This window comes from Triplophysa dalaica, chromosome 24 (genome assembly GCF_015846415.1).
Source record: "Triplophysa dalaica isolate WHDGS20190420 chromosome 24, ASM1584641v1, whole genome shotgun sequence".
In the NCBI taxonomy this organism is placed as follows: Eukaryota; Metazoa; Chordata; class Actinopteri; order Cypriniformes; family Nemacheilidae; genus Triplophysa; species Triplophysa dalaica.
In genome coordinates this window covers 5278268-5299680 of record NC_079565.1, presented here as the reverse complement: position 1 = coordinate 5299680, position 21413 = coordinate 5278268, and the positions used below count along the sequence as shown (strand labels likewise).

General features: G+C 42.9%; 3 protein-coding genes across 5 annotated transcripts in view; 2 read left to right on the top strand and 1 right to left on the bottom strand.

Moving 5' to 3' along the window:
- The first annotated feature begins 524 nt into the window (after positions 1–524).
- LOC130413750 (olfactomedin-like) lies at positions 525–2642 on the top strand. Its single transcript, XM_056739161.1, has 5 exons — positions 525–642; positions 742–900; positions 1170–1379; positions 1471–1603; positions 1706–2642. Exons 1-5 carry the CDS (start codon positions 610–612, stop codon positions 2515–2517), a joined length of 1347 nt encoding a protein of 448 aa, XP_056595139.1. The 5' UTR covers positions 525–609; the 3' UTR covers positions 2518–2642.
- Positions 2643–2719: 77 nt separating this feature from the next.
- On the bottom strand, positions 2720–11697 carry si:dkeyp-50b9.1 (uncharacterized). Of its 3 annotated transcripts, none has more exons than XM_056739158.1 (14): positions 11473–11697; positions 11099–11233; positions 9553–9688; positions 9274–9460; positions 8726–8785; positions 7760–7924; positions 5489–5573; positions 4932–5056; positions 4749–4810; positions 4603–4669; positions 4329–4413; positions 4118–4193; positions 3978–4046; positions 2790–3052 (listed from the first exon to the last, which is right to left on the bottom strand). In XM_056739158.1, the coding sequence occupies exons 2-14, from the start codon at positions 11219–11221 to the stop codon at positions 2937–2939; spliced, it is 1356 nt and encodes a 451-aa protein (XP_056595136.1). In that variant the 5' UTR covers positions 11222–11233; positions 11473–11697; the 3' UTR covers positions 2790–2936. The 3 variants fall into 3 exon arrangements, with proteins under 3 accessions (XP_056595138.1, XP_056595136.1, XP_056595137.1); XM_056739159.1 differs by having other exon boundaries at positions 11342–11479; XM_056739160.1 differs by lacking the exon at positions 11473–11697 and having other exon boundaries at positions 2720–3052; positions 9553–9711; positions 11099–11235.
- Positions 11698–12093: 396 nt separating this feature from the next.
- The window catches only part of smpd3 (sphingomyelin phosphodiesterase 3), a 34769-nt gene continuing 25449 nt past the window's right edge, over positions 12094–21413 (top strand). The window contains exon 1 of the mRNA XM_056740549.1: positions 12094–12228. The gene's annotated coding sequence lies outside the window, so the exon portion shown is untranslated. The remainder of the gene's footprint in view (positions 12229–21413) is intronic.

Here is a 21413-nt window from a genome sequence, read left to right as displayed (position 1 = left end):
TATTTGTCCAATCTTTTTTTTTAATGTAGCAGACAGTTAATACAATCTTCAGAGCAGAACAATTTGAACTATTTTGGGTGGCAAAAAATAAATTATTATAAATAATAATAAATAATTATCATTTCAACTTCATGTTGATGCTTAAATCAATGAAAAATCTTAAAATATTATGTATATATTGCTTACATTTATTCTTAATTATTTGGTTGTGGTTTTGTCCAAAATTAGGATTTTTAAAATGTTTTTATGTCATTGTTACCAATTCCGATGAATTCACATTGAGCTTGAATAACAAAAAATCATGTAATCATGTTTTGTGTTGGGTTTAATGAGTATTGTTGCTATAACAAACATTTTAAGGAACTGGGGTTGTAAACATTTGCTGACTTTTAACTTGTGGGTAATTGCAGGTTCACTGTGTATTTTCCTTCATTTCTCAACTTAATATCTTCCTCAATGTTTTAAAATTCCACATTCGTGCAATTTTCACATCCTCCTTAAAAAGTAAAAAAGCAGGAATTTGCATACTCTATCTAACATTGCAACATCTTTGTGGTTTTCATGCACGTTTAAAGAACGTCTTTTAGTTTCTCGGTTCATTTGGTTATCATGTTCCTGTACCTGCTGCTCCTCACAGTCACCGTAAGTGTTTATTTTTGTGTCCTGGCACACAGATTTTTACAACCGATTCACTCAATTTTGTATGATTCAGTCTAAACGTGTGTGATTTTGTTCACTAAGGGAACTGGTCAGTCTCAGAAAGTTCCAGGTCAACTGAAAAATGATTCCTGCATGTGTAAAATAAACAGCTCTATCTGGACATTCCCAGCTGCACGCTTCATAGAAGTCACAGCACAGGTTCAGACCTGTGAAAACAACCTGGATGAGTTTCACTATAAGGTTATCTATCTATCTATCTATCTATCTATCTATCTATCTATCTATCTATCTATCTATCTATCTATCTATCTATCTATCTATCTATCTATCTATCTATCTATCTATCTATCTATCTATCTATCTATCTATCTATCTATCTATCTGAAAACAACCTGGATGAGTTTCACTATAAGGTTATCTATCTATCTGTCTGTCTGTCTGTCTGTCTGTCTGTCTGTCTGTCTATCTGTAGAAACTGTTAATAAACACACTTTTGTGGTGATTTCTAGGTCTCGACACAAAATGTAGAACTGCCGAAGGTAAAAGCCAATCTTAAAAATCTCACAGCCCGTCTCAAGCGATTTGAGTACCTTCAAACAAGTGGACTGTACAACGCACTTCACCTGCGACAGCTGAACAAAGAACTACAAATGATCCAGCATGCCATCAGTGAAACACACATAAACAACTCCAAAGAAGCACAACATTTTTTAGATGAGGTAGATTACAGATGTGGAACTATCCATGGAATGTAAATAAATGGTGCATGTGTTAAAGATTTAAGAAACAAAAGGTCCATTTTCTTCTCAGGTGAGTCAAGCAAAGAGCGACGTCGAAAAGATGTACAAAGACGACACCTTCAATCTAGAGACAATGAAGAAGAGGTTACGCAATCTTAACAATCGTGTGCAGATCAGTCGAACCGTACCAAATGATTTTAGAAGTAAGTACATTTCTGACTTTCTTTGAATTCTTTTAATATTTTTATGAGAACATACCGAGTGTAATCCACCCATCCATCACTTAACATTGTGTCACCTTGCAGGCTCTTGTCATCACCGTATCATGACCAACATAAGTTCTCCAATTGTCACCAAGCTCAATTCCTTCAGTAAATCGTATATTTCTGGTGCTTGGGGGCAAGATGCCAGTTTTACCAGCAACCAGCTCTACTGGGAGCATTGTCTAGTCAGTGGAAACAAGCATGGCAGCACAATTCGAATTTACAAATTGTATGAGGATTTCATGGGCAACAAAAACTACAAAGACGAACCTATTGCACCATCTTACAGTGACAAAAACACGGTCCAGGGCTCTGGCACTATACTGTACGACAACACTGTGTTTTACCAATGCTACAGCAAAGCTGAGATTTGTAGCTTCAATATTACAACAAAGACGACCAAGCGTATTAATCTCGATGGTGCCGGCATCGACAACAAGTTTCCGTTCTGCTACTACAGCTGTCGTGATTGGACAGACATCGATCTGGAAGCGGATCAAGACGCTGTGTGGGTGATATACGCCACAGAGGAGAACCACGGCAACATCGTGTTGAGTCGCCTGGACCCGGTGGAGCTCAACATCACACATACCTGGAAGACACATCTGTTTAAGAGGTCTGTCACGAGCACTTTTATGGTGTGCGGGGTCTTGTATGCCACACGCTATGTTAATACTTACCAAGAGGAGGTATTTTATGCCTTTGACACAGTCACTGGTCAGGAGATCAACACTCTTTCTGTGCCTTTTGAGAAAGTCGCAGCTGGAATAGCCAACCTGAACTACAACCCTGTTGACCGTAAACTTTACATGTATAATGATGCCTATCTGTTAGCATATGACACATTTTTCTGAGAGCGTTTATACACAGATGCTCAATAAAAAATGCTTGTGTGTGATAAAGTGTGTTGTTTCCAATTTAACCCAGTTTATTTTTGGAAAGATTTATTATTGTCAGACAAATAAAAGAGTGGCTTTCAAAACTGTGTAATACAGAGACATAAAAAAAGGGAAAAAAAATTAACTTTGAGAATCAACAAGTATGCCCATAAAATGTGAAAATAATGAAGAAAATACAAAAAATTCACTTTATGCAAACTCCAAGTTTAAAATATATAATTCTTAATATAATTCAATATTAGATTTCTAAAACAGCTAATCCGTTTGAAACATTCCTAAATTCATTTTCTAAAAGTTAATAAATAAATAAGTGTAGATGAAATGCTATGTTTATCATCACAAGAGCATTTGAAGAGTGAAATTAAGCATATTTTTTACTGCATCACCCCTCCATCGCCCCCTGTTGTTTGGATAGATAACTCATCTGACTGCTCTCCTTGTTCTGGTTCTCCTGGGCTGGAATCCTCCTGGTTAACAATTGCCGGAACATCTGGAAAGCACACAACAACTGCAACACACCATCTGCACATGCATCTAGACTTCAAGTTTTTGATGACACAACATATGTCTGAGATTGTGAATATTTTTATTTTTGTATTTATAATGATAAATACTTACACATTCACATACATGTAAATATGTTGGGAAATATTTACAATGTATTTTTTTATATTTAGCAAAAAAATTCATTATATATAAATGTTTATTCATTTTTACATTTTATATTTTACTTAAAAAACATGCATAATAATATGCATAATACACAGACATATATAATGGAAACACAAACTTTATTCAACATAAGATTAATCATTTGATAGCCCTAATAATGATTAAATATGCATAATAAAATCTAATAGATTAAGCCATGTAATAAAATAGTCTACTGTAAATGCACAAATTCTGATTCATTTAAATTTGATTTTACCATGCAAGCCATTTAACAATAAAAATGAAAAAATATATATTCTTAACCATGGTGAAATAATTCTCATACTTGAATAAATGTCAACTTAGTTTGACAGGAGCAAGTGGTTGGGTCAACCTCTTTGAACAGTAAATTTAGTGCACTCATTATAACACCTCTCTTGGCTCCTGTTTTTATAGACGGTATAGATCTTATGGGCTTCTGCGCCTCCGTTGAGGCAGAACTAGAGTGACTCATATGACTCATTATAATAACTCAGCTGGCTGGCTCCGTGAGTCCAAGCAAGAAGACAAAAAGCTTTTATAATTGGGATAGTAAGCAAAGGTCAGTTTCAGCCTGTTTTTAGTCAAGTGCTCTAAAGGGACGTCATGGTCGCTGAGTCTGTCTGACAAGTGAAGAATCTTATGAGCATTTCTGCACTCGGCCCATCACATATGGTACTTTGAAACACCCCCTTACAGTATTTGATCAACAAACACACACTCACCTGAATCCGACACAATGTTGTCTAACAGTTGTTCTGCGTTCTTCAGCTTGTACAACAAGAACTTGTGCTCTAGAGAAATGAACACGAGAATGAAAACATTGAACTCATCGTCTATTAAAATGAATGAAAAGTGAACCTACCAATTTTACGTCGAGCTCGTCTTTCATTCTCTAACTTGGAATTAAGGCGTCTCACTTCTTCACGTTGTTGGTAAAGCTGAAAAGCAAGAAGCCACCGACACATACACAAAATAAGCACATTAAATTAATACTGAGGATCTGTGTTTATAATGCATTCAAATCATCACTGAATTTAAAAGACTGTCACATGTTATGTATTATCTAATATCACCTGTGAGTGCAAGGTCTTGACCTCTTTGATCAGTCTGGTCACACAAATCATCTGTTGCTGATAGACAGAGAGAGCTTGCTCCCGTCTAAGCCAAACGAAAAATGAAAAAGAGCGCTTGCACATCTTACAGCTCCATTCTACTTATTGGTGATGCTTGCAAAGACGTTGTTAGGGTAACTCAAGGCAGCATAGCAACACCCTGGCAACCACCATCCTTAGTATGGCATCATGTGAATTTGACAAAATCTCGATAAACATGTTGAGCTTAACTCACACTATATCAAGATCCATCTCCAGCTTTTCAAAATCTGGGGAGTAAGTAGGATTTCTCATCTCTAGATCTGCCGTGGAAAGTGCATAATGAATCTATTACTCGGTTAGTATATAAATGTATGTATTACGTGCGTGTGCCCGTCTCACCTGTTGTAAATGGTGGCAGGTAGCTCATCAGAATACTGTTGTTCCAATCTTCTTTCAGCTCCCTGTTCAATAAAACACTAGATTATCTTGTATCAAATTCCCTTCATGAATCATACGGCATCGAGATGGGCAAAAAATGTAGATTTAAATGAAAACATCTGTGCCACGGCATTGGATTGTTACTTGAACTTTTCGTTGAGGACGATGTCGTCGGTCAAGTCGTGCCGCTTGAAGAAACCTACTGTATTGCTGCTAGTGTGGACAACAAGCGCGTCATATTTTCCCACCACAGACTGATGCTTTAAAAGCTGAAACAAAGTCCATTAAACAAACACACACCCACATACTGTATACATAAGCATAAGATCAAATATATTCTGAGAAAAATGTATTTGTTTAGAAATAAAACCGCAGTACTGCATGCAAACAATAGAGGGCAGTGTCTATACACAAGTAGGCCATATTATTGAATGAATAGATTCTACAAAAAAAAACTTTGCCACTTAACGGGTGTAACATTGCGCCTGTAAATTTTATTTTAAAAGTGGAAGACAAGAAGTTTAAAAAAAAAATGTTTTATACATTTAAAGTGAATGGTGATTTTAGTCGAGCAGCCTGTAAAATTAAACCAAAGCTATACAACACTGTTTCATAATTTTAAATATGTATCAGTGACTCAATCATAGGGACATTTGACAAAAAAATGTGCAGTCATAGGTAAGCTTTATGTGTGTCTTTACCATCATGATGAAGCTGCCAAGGCCTAGATTCCTGAAGCGTTTCCTCACAGCCAGAAGAGAAAGTTGAAGCACTGTGTCTGTAGACCTACAATCAGAAAGAGAGAAACAACAGTCCTCTTAAAGGGACAGTTCACCCAAAAATGAAAATTCTTATATTTACTCACTCTCGAGTTGCTCCAAATCTGTATACGTTTCTTTGTTCTGATGAACACGGAGAAAGATTTTTGTTAGAATGTTTGTTACCAAACAGTTCTTGGCCACCATTGACTACCATAGTAGGAAAAATTACAATGGTATCAAAAGCGCCCAGAACTGTTTGCTTTCCTTCGTTCTTCAAAATATCTTCTATTATTTTCAACAGAACGAAGAAGTTTACTAAGCTGTTTGTGTGTTTCCTCAATGGTTGCCAAGAACTGTTTGGTTGCAAGCATTCTTCCAAATACCTTTCTCTGTGTTCATCAGAAAAAATAAATGTATACAGATTTGGAACAACTTGAGGGTGAGTAAATGGTGACAGATTTTCATTTTTGGGTCAACTGTTCCTCTTATCTTTGTCTTCATTATACCAACTCCTACTACGGTTTTTCTTATTAAATAAACACTGACAGCACATTAGCCGTGTTCATTGTTTTATTCTGTATGTGGGCTCTTAATGTTTTACTGTATGTAGTCCATTATGTTGTACATTATAGCTCTCTATTGTGCTTGTACATGTATAGTGTGTTTCTGTAGCTCAGCTTTGGCGCTAGCAGAATCCACAATTCTTTCCCAGGAAACACATGTCCTTTTGCTGTGGATTGTGTAATCCATGTATGTTTTTATACCTTTTAAAGAAAACTGTATAAATTTGGAAGATGGAAAAATTAATGACAGGAACAGTATGGCACCCCAGAAAAGTAGATTTGGATTCATTTTAAAGTGGGAAAAGGTTACAAACCGTATGCCAAATGCGTTAAAAAATGAAAAATATAACCACCTTAAAATGTTTGTATTATTTTATAAGAGTATAAGCTTTTGCCCCTTTTGCTCCAATATCATCATTTCGGTTTGAAACATAAAATTTACTGCCAAACTGTACCTGACCATTTTTAGGTACTTGCTAAATAAGTTTGGTCATTTTTAACCTAAAAAAGCTACACATTGCAGCTTTAATAAAATACAATGCAAGTTTATGCAGCTTTGTTTTTCTTCCTAAAATCATTCTACATAATGTGATGAACATTGTGTGAAAACATATCCTTAAAATCTTTAATACTGAATGTGTATGGTCATGTCAAACATTTAAATCATAGTGAACTTAATGGTTGAAATCTGATTCATAAATCTTATAAATTATTAGACTTTAGCATGGATTTCACAGACAGAGTCCCAATTCATATTCCTTAATCTATTTACCTACTAGAGCTCCACTATTTAATATTTAAAAAATAACCCATCTACTGTCACAATGTGAGTTTCCATGTTATACTATGGGCGTGTGTTTGTATGCCATGTAACGTTAAAACTAAACCACAGGCCATGTGGAAGTCATCGGCACAACTATGGAGTGAAAGAGAGAGAGGAAACCATAGTCTCTCATTGACTGGTAATAACACACCATGGCAAGAAGGGCAGGGCAGGGTTCTCCAGTCTCCAGCTCCCCTGTACTGGAAATAGAGTAAGGGTGGAGCAACAGCCTTCAGTGGGATGATATAATGACAAGGCTTGTTTCAGTTTGATGATATAAATAAAATCTTTTTAGAAATCCTGGATGGAATCCACTCAAGTGCCAAAGTGCTGACTGAGGCTACAGGAACACAGTGAGGAGTTTGTTCTTACAGCCGAGTCTAGTTTGGCTTTTGGCTCTCATATGCAATGTGATTTAGCATAATAAAGACAAGATAAAAAGATAAAGACAAAAATAATAAACAAAGTGGATAGAAAAATAAAATAGTCTTAGCCATGTGAACTGTAGAGTGTCTGCCATATCAATGGGACAGTTTACCACAAAATGAAAATCCTGTCATCATCTTCTCACCCTCAGGTTGTTCTTGCTAATTAATAAAATAAATGAATACAGGTTTGAGATAATAATAAGAGGGTAAGTAAATGATGTCAGAACTTTTTGGGGAACTATCCCTTTAACATGACCAGATGATGCTATTTGATACATGGAGAGGAAAATGATCTTTCTTTTAAACTATTAGTGTTCTGTTTCACAAAATAATATTAAATGTCTCTTCCCAGCTGTGTGATTGAATCAGCCGAGTTGCATACTTAGTGCATGCTCACAGTGTCTTGAAGTCATAGCAAGCGGCAGCCACGATCAGAGATTCAGGTCCTATAGCAGATGCTGCCATCTCTTTTTCCTCCCCTTCCAATTTCCTTCTCTCTCTCCTATTCCTCACTTCTTCCACAAACTCCTGTAGCCCACCTTGAAACTGAGCCCAAGACCACCTACAAAGAACAGAGTACAGCCTTGTGCATATATACTTTTTAACACACTGAGAGAGAGAAGCCAGAATACAGGAACCACTAGGCATTTAAAATTATGATTTTTAAATATGTTTTTAAATATAGCTTAGTTGCAACAGCAACCATGCATTAGCACTGTCATAGCAACCGACCATGATAAAATTAAGTGAAAACTGTACATAACAGATACGACAGCAATTGTCATTGTAATTGACCGTAATAAGGTCAGGTTGATGTCTGTACATTTGCGTTATGGGTGATTTTGGGCGGGAGGGGTAGAGCTTAACAGGAAACCTGACAAAACATTATCTGGTGTCAGGGTAGAAAAGCAATTAATCTCTATTAAATAGATTTTAGCAGACTCCTGTCTAATTTCCCCTCATTAATAATCAAAACCTTGTGCAAAACACAATGAAAAAGATGTTTAAATGGTCTCGAGCCATTATAAAATTATCCCATTACCTACCCATATCTCCGGTGTTGATGGCTTTATGATTCAGCCTTTTCGTTTCTTTTAATAATATATTCATTCTAGCCACATCACAAATGTACTTAATTGACTTTCTGGTTTGTTGTGATCCAAGAAGATTATCTCTGACAGACTTAATCATACAGGTCATATCCATGATATGGATTTCCGCTTATATCAGAACTCCCGTCAGGGTTATACAAAACCAATATTTCAGTTTCAGATTACAGAAGAAAAGGGATAACCTTACTCAAGTGAAAAGGTGTTGGCTTGTCTTTTTATGTATGAACTCGGTTACCGATTCTTAAACTCACCCCTCTATATCTTCGTTTCCGACTCTCCACTCACTCTCCACATCCTCTATATCTCCATCTCTGTTTGGAATATAAAATGGCAATTAACTTGCAGAGTTATTTATTTTTTATTTTATATTAAAGGTATACTCCACCCCAAAATGAAAATGCGGTCATCTTTTACTAACCCTCAAATTGTTCCATACCTGTATAATTGTCTTTGTTCTGTTGAACACAAACAACATATTTAGGAAAGCAAACAGTCCTGGGGCTCCTCTGACTACCATTTTTATTTTTCCTACTATGGTAGTAAATGGTGTCCCAGAAATGTGAGTGGCTAACAATTTTCCAAATATCTTTCTTTGTGTTCAAAAAGTCAAATACATTTATAAAGGTTTAAAACAACTGTGTAGGTAATTCATGACAGAAGTATTATTTTTGGGTGGAGTATCCCTTTAAACTGAATTCAAACATCATTGCCAGCAAAATCTGACCTTAAATATTTTGTATCTTTACATGTTAGTATGTTAAGTGTATCCGGAACAAAATGAAAGTATTTTTTATGACACCTGTATGCTCTGTCTTCTGATGAGGATTTCTCTAAGCTCTCCTCTTCTTTTTCGTCTTCAGAATCACTGTACAGGTCAGTGCCCAGGTTATGTATGCAATTTGCTATCTCTGTGGTTTTACAGGATGCCGGCAACAAAGATCTTTTTTTGCTCTTGGGTCTTTTTTCACTATACTCCGCCAAAACACCTTACAGATACATCACGATACAGCATAATAAAGCCTTGGGTTAGCATTAATACAAAATGATGGTATATTGCTGAATAAGATGCATGATGTACCTGCATGGTCCCGTGTCAAAATAAGGGTGTTTATTCCAGGCCAATGTACTGTTACGTGGATATCACTGGGACTAATATCATGCAGAGAAGTGCCCAGCAAAGTCACCACTGTCCGCAAAACATCTTCGTTTTTTATCTTCAAGACCAAGAGAAACATCTCTGAACAAACAAATGCGGAGCTTTCATGTATACATGTATCATGTATGAACCATAATACACAAGTTATAGTAAGGCTCCCATCCCCCTAATTCTATCGTTTATATATACAGCCCTGACTAGGCAGCATTGGAAAAAATCCATTAAAGATTTTAGACAGGGAGTTCCTGGATAAATAGAACGGGAAGCTGAAACCTGACGAACATTTACGATCACGCATGCCCTACAATTTCATATTTCGTGGAATAAGAGGGGGAGAGCAATAAAAGGCAAGACGAATTTTAAAAGCACAGTGTTAATATGTTAAAAGGAAGTCCAATACGCCGTTCAATAATCAATAAAGCAAGCAAGATAATAAAATTGAGTGAGATGGAAAGATATTAAAATGAATTAGTGAGAGGAAGTGCATGGGTGTGCGAGGCAATTTTGCACATTTAGTGAGTATTATAAACTTTTGTTTTTTATATCATTACGTAAGTCCTTCAGTCATAGCATCCTTCAATGTATTTTAGATTAACTACAGCAAAGAGTTATTTGTCATTTCCAAAGGCAAAATAGCAGCACCCAAAGATACGAGAGCAAGGGAACAGACAGCAAATGACTTGTGATGTTTACATTATCTGCAACAATGTGTGCTTTGTTTAGAATCTTCCCCATCTCGTGCCACATTATGCGTTCAGGTCTTAAAGAATAAATAACTACAGTTGGGTGCTTGCAATGCATACCAAGTGTAAAAATGTTATCTAAAGAAGCTGAAGTATACACATTCCCTAATTAAGATTGCATTAGAGCACATTAAACTTAAAATGCCCAGTAATATCTATCTAGAATTCGTAAGGAATAGTTTACAGAAATATAAAATGTATATTATTTATAAACCAATGGCAATCATTTAACTTATATTATTGAATTTAGGCTAACTTTGGTTGCGTTCAAATGAAGAAAGGAAATCATCTACACCTGGCATAAGGGTGAGTAAATCAGAGACATTTTTCATATATTATTTTGAGCTTAAAACAATCTGCAACTTATGTTATTTGAAGGTATTTAGAAGCAACAGAATCGTAAACGGTTTCATTGGACGACTGAAGCTAACTTCCGGACTGTGTTTGGTTACAATAAAACTATTTAATCTATACGTCATTTAAAGTCATATTTAGATTTAGATTGCGCTATGTGATGAATTACAATAAAACGTTATTAATTCTTTGCAGAGGTCTACCGGAAGTTAAGTTTGGGCCATATGACGTTTGTTTATGTTGTTGCTGCTGAAACCGTCACGTGATATATTGGAGCACGATGCATTATGTTTTAGTCATGTTCTTTTACGTGATATTAAATAAATATTTAACTTATATTATTATATAAAAGGAAAGAATGGTAAATGAACCATGGGCAGGATCGCAGGAGCATCTCTGGCTTGGAAGAGCTGGCGGAAGTTGATTATGATGGGCTGAACGCTTAAATCACTCCCAAAGGACACATCATGAAGTCGAACTACACTTCCCGCCATATCGTTCGTCAGCTGAATACACAGTACAAAGACAGTAAACATACACAACATGATTAATATGAATAATTGCATAAGAAACATTACTGTTTTTGAGATACTTCGTCTCATCGTAATAAAAACCTTTAGGTCGGACCACAACCAGTGGGTATACAGATTAAACCAAACACTAAGGCAGGCCTCAATTTGTGTTCAGTTTGCACCTTATAGTTCAAACTTTATATTCACTTTAACCGTAATAGTCAGCTAAATACCTAAATGCCTGCTTGAAAACCGTTGACAGGCACCTTCCTTCACAAACTTGCCAGTGTTTGTGTACGGCTTTTGAACGGCGAGTGTAGCTATAGTAACAGTAGAAACGGAAATCGGTCGCAGTGTCTTCTGGGATTTGAAGTCCACCAAAACGGCATTTCTATTGAATGCAGCTCAACAGGGAATTTCACGACAGAATTATATTTTTGCGAAAAGCACTATTCAAAAAATATGAATGGAAAACTATGTTTATTGTGAAGATACGTGTTCTTAACAAAGATTGTTATAAAGTGTTACCAAAACGTGTGATTTCATTGGCTGCTAACACAAATGTTGAAAAGCTTGCATACGTGTTCACTGTATGTCTAGGGCGAAATAACGAACCATCGTTTCTTTTGTGTTCTAGTTTTATTCTAAACAATTATTCAGCATTGACTAACATTGGCAGTTAGGGTATGGCACCTGCCACACAGACTTGACACCATTGGCATTCATCGGCTTTTAATGTTGTATCGTAGCTCGTTGGGTGGGGTCTGTTTCAGCTCGGCAGATTGAAGACTGTCGTTATCTGAAAGGCGTGGCTCTGGTTGGGTTCGCGGGAGTGACGTAAGTGGAGCTGTTCAAAGCGCACTGGTGCTGGAAAGAAACTCGGCGTCGTCGTCAGCAGAGAGGCGAGGCGGACCACGAGCGCGGATATCTCTCAAGGAAATAGCGAAAAACGAGACGTTCACCTGTTAGAAACTGTGACCTCCTGCATTGTGAGTATTGAAAATATGCAGCCCGCCCGGTTGAAATTGAAAAGTTAGAGATGGAGCTGAATGGGGAGCTCGGGGAGGAAGGGTCCGCCTGAGTGTATGGACATCACCGAGCACGCGTCTTTGTGAGAGTGCACGACATTACGCAAAGGGTTTGCTCAGTATAACTGTTAAACTGGTTCACTGTTTATTGATCGTTTCACAGAAGCGCACCCCATCTGGCTTGAGAGCACTGCTTTCTCTATAGAAAGGGAACGATTTGAATACATTTGCATGCGCGAGGCTGCGTTAGATGAGATTTTCAAGCCAGGTGTTTCTGCGCGCCGCTGTTTATTTGAGCGCGAGCGTGTGTGTGCGCGTGCGCTCGCGTGGAAAAGAAACATCTCATCTTCAGTGATATGCATGAGTCCTAACAGAAATGAAAGGAGATTCACAATTTCACGAGTCAACAAGAGATGCGCTGGCGTAAAATGAAATAATTTGCAGCTTTAGCCTACTCCTTGTGTCTTTTTGCATATATTTCTTTCAGGATTTCTCTTGCAAAATAGCTTAATGTTGAGAAATTGATTGTAGTATACTGGTCTGGTCTGGTCTGGTCTGGTTTGGATTAGTATAGTGTATTAGTTAGTTTAAGTCATGGGTGAAGGTTTGTGGCTGAGTTAGCAATTCTTCCACAGTACTTTTTTGACACAACCAGTCACTAATGACAAAAATATATTTCTGCCGCCATGTACGTAATTAATTTATAGCACATGCTTATGTTGGCATTAAAGTCACGATCTTAGCGTTTCAATAATAAATAGATCACGTGACTGACTGATACGTTTGACCAGAAAACGCAGCGTCCCATTTTCCAACCTGTGTGTTCACAAATTGAATTGGATGTTAATTTCTGCCACTTCCGCAATGCTTTTACCCAAGCATGAAACTCTGTGTCTGGTCCAGTTTTCCTAAACTACATTATTGATAGATAACTGTGGCTTAGCCAATAAACCTCCATGTTACTTTCAGATTTAAAGAGGGCCACTTTTCCTTGGAGAGCCTCACAAGATAGGCAGTAATCCAAGTCACGACGGCGGGCAGGGTAATGTGGTCACTGGTTTTGAAATTAGAAGTGACGCAGTGATAATCTAACACGGCGGGTTGTTTCCTCACCGAATATGCTGAGGTTTCTTTATTAAGGAAAAGGCACATTTGAATGTTAGACAATCACGACACGTGTCTCTAGTCGTCGTGCCAAAATGGCCATCAAGAAATGTTCGGATAGCCCTTTAGTAATTATGCTGAAGCCATTAGAGGAACAGCTGAGAGCTGCTTGTAATATGCTTCTTAAGAGCTGAAAAGTATGATACATTTAATCCGTCTGAGATGGAAGCCACAACATAAATCTCTATTCTTTCTATAAACTGGATGAATCTTAAAGAGTCCATTAAATCAGAAATGGACTCTTAGTCCGTGTCTAAAAGAATCGGGGCCATCTATCCTACTGCTAAAAGTTTGCAAAATGAGATCTAGACATTTATGAAAAGTCTTTCTCCTCTAGAAAAATGGACGGATATTATTGATTACTAGCACTTAGAGGTACAGTATATGCGTGTTTCCTATACATCACCACAGGAAAGAAATCCGTACATAAAGAAAATTCAGTTTAGCTCCACCGTCCAGTCTCAGCCTTAAATGGAAATGCCTAAAAATCTGTCAACAATAATCCCATGTAGCAGCAGGGTAGTGCGATAGTGACAGTCTATTTTTAGGTCTTTAGTTTTGTAACAGGTCAACAGATGTTGCACTATGGGTGTTTCAGGCCAGATTTAGGGCAGGTCAGCACAAGGCATCAGATCGTGTGTGTTTGTGTTTTGGACGGTTTGTTCAGGTTCATTCAGAACTGTGTTGAATCTCAAGGATGCTTTTGAGTATTGAATGGGCACAGTGACTGTTTTCTGCACTGCTTGTTTTCTCCCGCTGCAAGGGGCTAAAGCAATGTTTGCCCATGGAAATGTAGTGGACCAGTATATTTACAAAAACATGAACGCTGAGAGACGAACTATTTCAGTTTGTCTGAACAACATTTGCTGTGCTGTTTTTTATGAGGGTGCTGGTTCTGTGTACACTTTGGAAACAACACATCTTTATGATGATATTAAAACTTGCATTACCTACATTACAGTTACCAGCGGAGAGGGACCTCAGAGCAAATATTTTTTTTTTTAGTATTATTTGTCTGGATTTTTACTAAAATACACAGTAGAGAATAGTGTGACAGGAAAAAGGACAGGGAAATGAACTGTGACTCAAACCTCGGTTGCTGCCGTAACTCTCTTGAATGATCTTTTGTGTAGGTTGTATCACTGCCTTTTGTGGTATAGTTCACCCAAAAATAAAACTTCTGTCAACACTCCTCTTGTCATTTCAAACCTGTTTGATTTTCTTCTGCAAAACTCAAAAGAATGTTGAACAATGTTGATAACCGGCACTCATTCACTTGTAATGGTTTCGTGTCTACACTATAGTGAATGTGTGCCGGTGTTGTTTGGTTACCAACTTTCTTCAAAATATCATCTTTTGTGTTCTGCGGAAGAAAGAAAGTCATACAGGTTTGAAACGACAAGAGGGTAATGACATAATTTTCATTTTTGGGTGTACCATCCCTACAGTGGATTAAATCATGTTGTATTGGCTAAAAATTATATGTTGCTGAAAATGTAAAAATACATAAGGTTTCTGAGGTTTGGCTTTAAGCATATGGGTCAGAAAATATTATTAGCTTTGTATATAAACAATTGTTGCGTTAGATCACAATTGTTGCGGAAAGTCACCACCGTGGCACACATTCGTGTCTGTCCGAGCTGATGCTGGCAGTGCTCTTCGAACAGACTGTGTGAACATGGAGAGATTAGATGTCCTCTGCTAGTACACAGGGAAATATGAATACAACGAGAGAGAAGGATTTGCTTTTTGTTCCTTTAATCTGCCAGAGCAGTGCGATAGGTTTGTGTTTGTATGTGTGAGTGAGTGTGTGTCATTGTAGGTCATTTACAGAACATTGGGTCTTTGGTTTAACACTACCTAGCCAACCATCCATTAATGGATTGACAGGCATTTTATGAAGGGATATGTTATTTTGATATAAGATCACTTAATCTGTGCGGTAATGATGATGAAGTTGATCCTAACAATAATTATGTGAACAGCTTACAGTGTTTGACGAATAGAGCGTGCTGCTATTATACAATTCATTTTTACGTTTTAATGTTGAGTGACGCCCTGATGTAGAGTGTTGTTACTTTGTGGTTGCTTAGCTGTCGTACCGGCCTGTGTTCAATTATTTCTTCCCTATCCATTTAGCCATCATGCATCCACCAACATGTCCTACAAATACACGTGTGATTAGGACCCATGGTTTGCGTTCTCTAACTGTACCTCTGTCGCTATTTAAGGCCTGTGGTTCTGGGAGAACCTCCAGTACAAAAAGTCTCCAGCTGAGAGACGCCGGTCGTGGGCGTGCGCTCAAGGCCGTGACTGTTGTTAGATTACAGAGGACGCTTTGGTTCTGAACCACCCTAATGCACCGTGCGCTTTCCGTCAGGGACCAGCAAGCCCACGGACGGGGTCTGTCATTACCTGCAGGAGTTGACCTCAAACAGATAACAGAGGAGCTTTTCTGTAATGTGCGTGTGTGCAGGTTGGGTTTGAAAATGTGTGTTCCCTTTCTGTCGGTCTCTCGACGTTGTGTCGAGAACGACAGATGGGGTTCGCCCTTGAGAACCAATCAACTCTGACTACTATAGAAAAGGCCAATGAAATTTGGCGAATGCAATTTGCATGCCGGGCTCCGCCCCCGGAAATCCGGTATAAAAGGAGGCCGGCGTGCAGCATTCACTTACCTTTTGTTCTTCAGAGCCATCGCTCATGAGTACAACTCAGGATTCAATCCTCTACAACTACACGCTGGTGCTACGACGTGTTACAGCGGATCGTCCCTTCCTGCAGCGACCTTCCCCTGGGCGTCTCGGCGGTTCCGGAGGTGTTAGAGATTTTTTCTAAAAGTCCTTTTCAGGACTGACTGAGCATTCTCCAGCGCGGCATGTCCCGCTGTTCTCTTGGGTGCGGCACCCTCATCGAGGAGGGGGATGGACACGATCGCTGCATTAGGTGTCTGGGCGTCCAGCACACTGAAGCAGCGTTCGTTGACACATCTGCCTGCACTGCGGGCAGATTGTCATTCAGAAGTTGCGGTCACGGGTGGCTGTCTTCCTACGGGAACCAGCCACCATTTCGTCTGCTACCCGGGCTGTGACATCTGTGGCTACGGCCCCGATGACCACCCACGTTAGCAGCGTTAGTGATACGGGGAACTCTGCGAACGTAAACCCGCCAGCCAAGTGCTCACGGGCCGATCGCACCCCGATTCGCTCTTCTGAACGTTCCCCAACCGGCGGTGGCATACCGTCCGGGTCCTCACGCACACACTCGGAAACGATGTGTGACGTAGATGAGATGTCGCTCGCAGCATCGGAGGGAGACTGGCATCCGACTCTGCCGAATCCAAACTCCACCCCCAGCGGTCGAGTTCAGGAGGAAGCAGAAGTGATGTCATCCGTGCTAACCCGGGGATACGTGGTTCCCGAGGTCGGTGCGCGGTGCAAACCGCGCCCACCCCGGGTGCCATGTTTTTCCCGGAGGTGCATGAGGAGCTGTGTAAAACTTGGAACGCTCCACTCACGGACCGTTCCAGTGAAACCAGCTCCGGCTCCCTTACTTCCCTCGATGGTGAGGCAGCCAAGGACTGCGTCGAGATCCCCCGGGTGGAACGTCCGCCTGCGGTGCACCTGTGCCGCGGACGGCTACCACCTGGGGGGGGATCGACCACTCCTACCGTCCAAAGCACGTAAGACTTCGGCATCACTGGTGTCGAAAGCTTGCGATGTTGCGGGCCAGGCTGCCTCCTCTCTCTATGCCTTGGCCATCCTGCAGGTCCGCCAGGCCAGGGCGTTGAGAGGGCTCCACGAGGGTAAGGCCGACCCGGGTATAATGCAGGATCTCCGTGCCACCGCTGACAGCGCTCTACGGGCGACTAAGGCGGCGGCACGGGCCCTGGGTCGGACGATGTCCACGGTAGTGGTCCAGGAGAGACACCCCCGGCTATACCTTGTGCAGAAGAGTGACAGCAAGGAAGTCCGCTTTCTTGATGCACTCATCTCGCAGGGTGGGTTGTTGGTAACACCGTCGAGGACTGCGCTCAGCAGTTTTTTGACGGCGAAGCAGACAGTGGCAATTAACCACATTTTTTTCACGCCGCGACTCGGCCGCCTACAGGCCTCCGAGATCTCACGTGACGTCTGCTTCCCTGCAACCCAGGACCCTTTCGACATCGGCTCCGGTTCCTGTGCCCCCACAGGCGGCACCCCGGAAGCAGAGGTCGAGGGGGAAACCTCCACCCCGTCAGCAACCTCCTCGCGAGAAGGGACACTGACGGGAAGACCCCAGGGAGAACAACATCGGGCCCGAACCTTCACAGCCACGGCTCTGATCGGTCGGTACGGGACGACTCCTGCCTCGTCACCAAAGCCGGGCCCTTGTTAGGGCTTGGCGCCCACTTACTCACTGAGTTTTCTGTTCTCCCCGGGTTTACTTGCAGCCGATCGCACACTCCACTGGACTGTGCTCGGCGAACCGACCTCACACCCTGGCGAGGCGTGAGGTCGTACACATACGACAGCCGTCACCACTCTCAAACTGACAGTGCGTGCCGTTGTCCCGCCAGGCAGGTAAGCAGGCGGAGCAAAAACCTTCCCTCCGGGGACTCCCCGCGACATGGTTAGCTCCGCCAGCCGACGAACCACCCCCCGTGGGAATGATGAAGCAGACCGTCCCCTTGGTCACCCTGTCACAGTCCCTGGGAGCTCGAGAGCTGCCCACACTGTCTCGCTGGCTAATGAGGGCGGTCCGTCTTGGTTACTCGATCCAGTTCGCCAGAGACTCACCCAAGTTTCGGGGCATCATCTCTCCCTCTGTCAGAGGCAGGGACGCCTCCGTACTTCGGGTAGAGGTCACCACCCTTCTGGCAAAACAGGCATCGAGTTCGTCCCTCAAAACCAAGATGTTCAGTGGGTCACCACCCGCACTTCATCGTTCCCAAGAAAGACGGCGGGTTGCCCCCAAAGGCTGCGTACCCTGAACAGAGCACCTTCACAAGCTGCCATTCAGGGTGCTCACACAGAGGCGCGTCCTGACATCTATGAGGTGTCAGGATTGGTTCGTGGCAATCGACCTGAAGGACGCTTACTTTCATGTCTCGATCCTCCTCGACACCGGCCGTTCCCACGGTTCGCGTGCGAGAGGCGGGCATATCAGTACAGAGTCCTCCCTTTCGGTCTGTCCCTGACCGCCCTTTCTCCCTGAGAGGAGGAAGGCGAGCGGGTACTAAACTATCTCAGCGACTGGCCTATCTTGGCACACTCGCGAGATCTGTTATGTACACAAAGGGACCTGGTGCTCCGGCACCTAGGTCGATTGGGACTCCAGGTCAACCAAGAGAGGGGCAAGCTCTCCCCAGTGCAGAGCATCCTCTTTCTCGGTATGGAACTCAACTCTGTCACCATGTCGGCACACCTGTCCGCAGTTGTGCCCAACCAGTGTTGAACTGTCTGAAATGAACATTTTAGGCAGACAGCGGTCCCCCTGAAACAATTCAGAGGCTCCTGGGACACATGGCGTCCTCGCGGGCTAATACCCCTCGAGTTGATGCACATGACACCGCTCCAACACTGGTTTCAGAGTCGAGTTCCGAGGAGAGCGTGGCACACCGGCAGCAGGCGCATGGTGATGCCGCCCTGCTGCCGACGCACCATAACCCCTAGTCTTTATGACTTTTTCGACGGACTCAGGTCCCTCTGAGCAGGTTATGAGGCAGGTCGTGGTGACGACTGAAGTCTCCCTGCAGGGGTGCGGTGTAGTGTGCAACGGGCACGCAGGTGGGGTGTTGGACGAACCCCCGCCTGCGCTGGCATATCAATTGCCAAGAGTTGTGGGCTATGCTACTTGCACTGAGCAGGCTACGGCCTCTCGTGCGAGACATACACGTGCTGTTCCGAGGACAGCACTATAGCTGTAGCGAATACAGATCGTCAGGGTGGCGTTCGCACACAGCAGCTAAACACAACTTGCTCGACGCCTCCTCCGGTGGAGTCAACAGGTGACTCGTTCCCTGCAGGCCACACACCCCGGGCAAACTGAACTAGACAGCCGACGTGCTTTCTCGCCAGTTTATGCCTCGTGGAGAGTGGCGACTCCACCCCCGTGCAGTCCAGCTCATTTGGAGGCTGTTCGGGTAGGCCCAGGTAAAACCTGTTCACCTCCCGTAACACCACCATTTGCCCGCTTGATAGTCCCTGCCCTCGGCACGGATATCCTTGCGCACAGCTGGCCGCGGGATGGGCGGAAGCACACCTTCCCCCCCCAGGAGCCTTCTTGTACAGACTCTGTGCAAGGTCAGGGAGCAGGAGCACCAAGTGTTATTGGTTACACCACACCGGTCTAACCGCACTTGGCCTCAGAGCCGATGCTCTGGACAGCGACTCCCCCTGAACCATTCCCCTGACAGAGGACCTGCTCTCTCAGGGGAAGGACACGTTCTGGCATCCCAGATCAGACCTCTGGAACACCCATGTCTGGTCTCTAGACGGGACGAGAAGATCCTAAGATGGCTACTCCCCCTATACGGCTGAGACCATCACCCAGGCTAGGGCCCCATCTACTAGGCGGTTACACGCCTCTAGACGGTGCCTCTTCTCGTCCTGGTGTCTTTCTCAACGAGAAAGACCCACTGAGGTGCTTGATCAGGATTGTGTTCCCCTCCTCACGAGACTGGAGACTAACATCTCCCTTCCACACTGAAAGTGTATGTAGTCGCTATTGCCACTCATCACGACTCAGTCGGTGGAAAGTTTCTAGGGCAACACGACCTGGTCACCAGGTTCCTAAGCAGCGAGAGGGCGGAATCCGCCTCATCTCCGCTCCATACCCTCTTGGGACCCTAAGTGGTCCTGGGGAGCCTCAGGGCCCCCCAAAGAGCCCCTCGGAGGTTCCGATCTTCCTCATAGAGTAAGACGGCCCTCCTGACGGCGCTCACTTCCTTCAAGAGGGTAGGGGACCACCGAGCATCCTCCGTGTCCCTGGATTGCCTTAAACTCGGCCCTGGAAACTCTCACGTTATCTTGAGACCCAGGCCCGGATGCGTGCCCAAGAAGTTCCCACTACTCCCTCCGGGGCCAAGTGGTGAACTTGCAGGCGCTCCCCATAGGGGAGGAAGACCCAACCCGATTAGTGTTGTGTCCAGTACGTACTGGACCGCACGCAGAGCTCTGAAGCTCTGACCAGCTCCGTGTCTGTTGGAGGACAGCAGAAGGGGAAGGCTGTCTCCAAACAGAGGCTGGCGCACTGGGTCGTGGACGCCGTTACGACGGCATTCCGATCTCAGAATCTCCCATGCCCATTGGCAGTGAGGGCTCACTCCACACGGAGTTTAGCCACCTCCTGGACACTGGCAGAAGCGCCTCTCTAGCAGACATCTGTAGAGCTGCGGGTTGGGCTATGCCCAAACACCTTCGCAAGGGTTAACAACCTTCGCGTAAACCCGGTGTCAGCCCACGTCCTGCGTGGCGACATGTAGGACTGGCATCCGGGGGGGCGTATGCCTGCGAAAGCACCTTTCCACCCTCTAACAGGTTGGGTCAGTGTGCTATTTACCTTTTCTTCTTACCCGAACACATCGCTAAGAAACTGGTACCTCACCAGCCTCCCTTCTTACCCAGACACTGGTTAAGAATAGGCATTCCATCCATCACCAAACAAGCACCCCCTGGGGGCTGGCTGGGCAGAGCAGCCTTCCCCCTTAGGCCGGGATACCATGTGAGCTATCACAGATAGCTCTAACCGGACCTAGTGCTACCGGACGTCTGTAACACCCCCTCCGTGGGCTGTTCCGTCTGATGTATCCTCATGAGAATGGTTCCCACTCCTGGTAACCCATGAGCTTCCCCAGGTGGGCCTCCACCTCGCGGTTAACTACTCAGTCCGCACGTTCCATGCGTTCTCCTCCAAGGACGAGACCATACCTATATCCACCATATTCCTCCCCACGGGTAGGAGGTGGCCTCTGTAGCGCTTCTCTGATTAAGAGTCGCGCT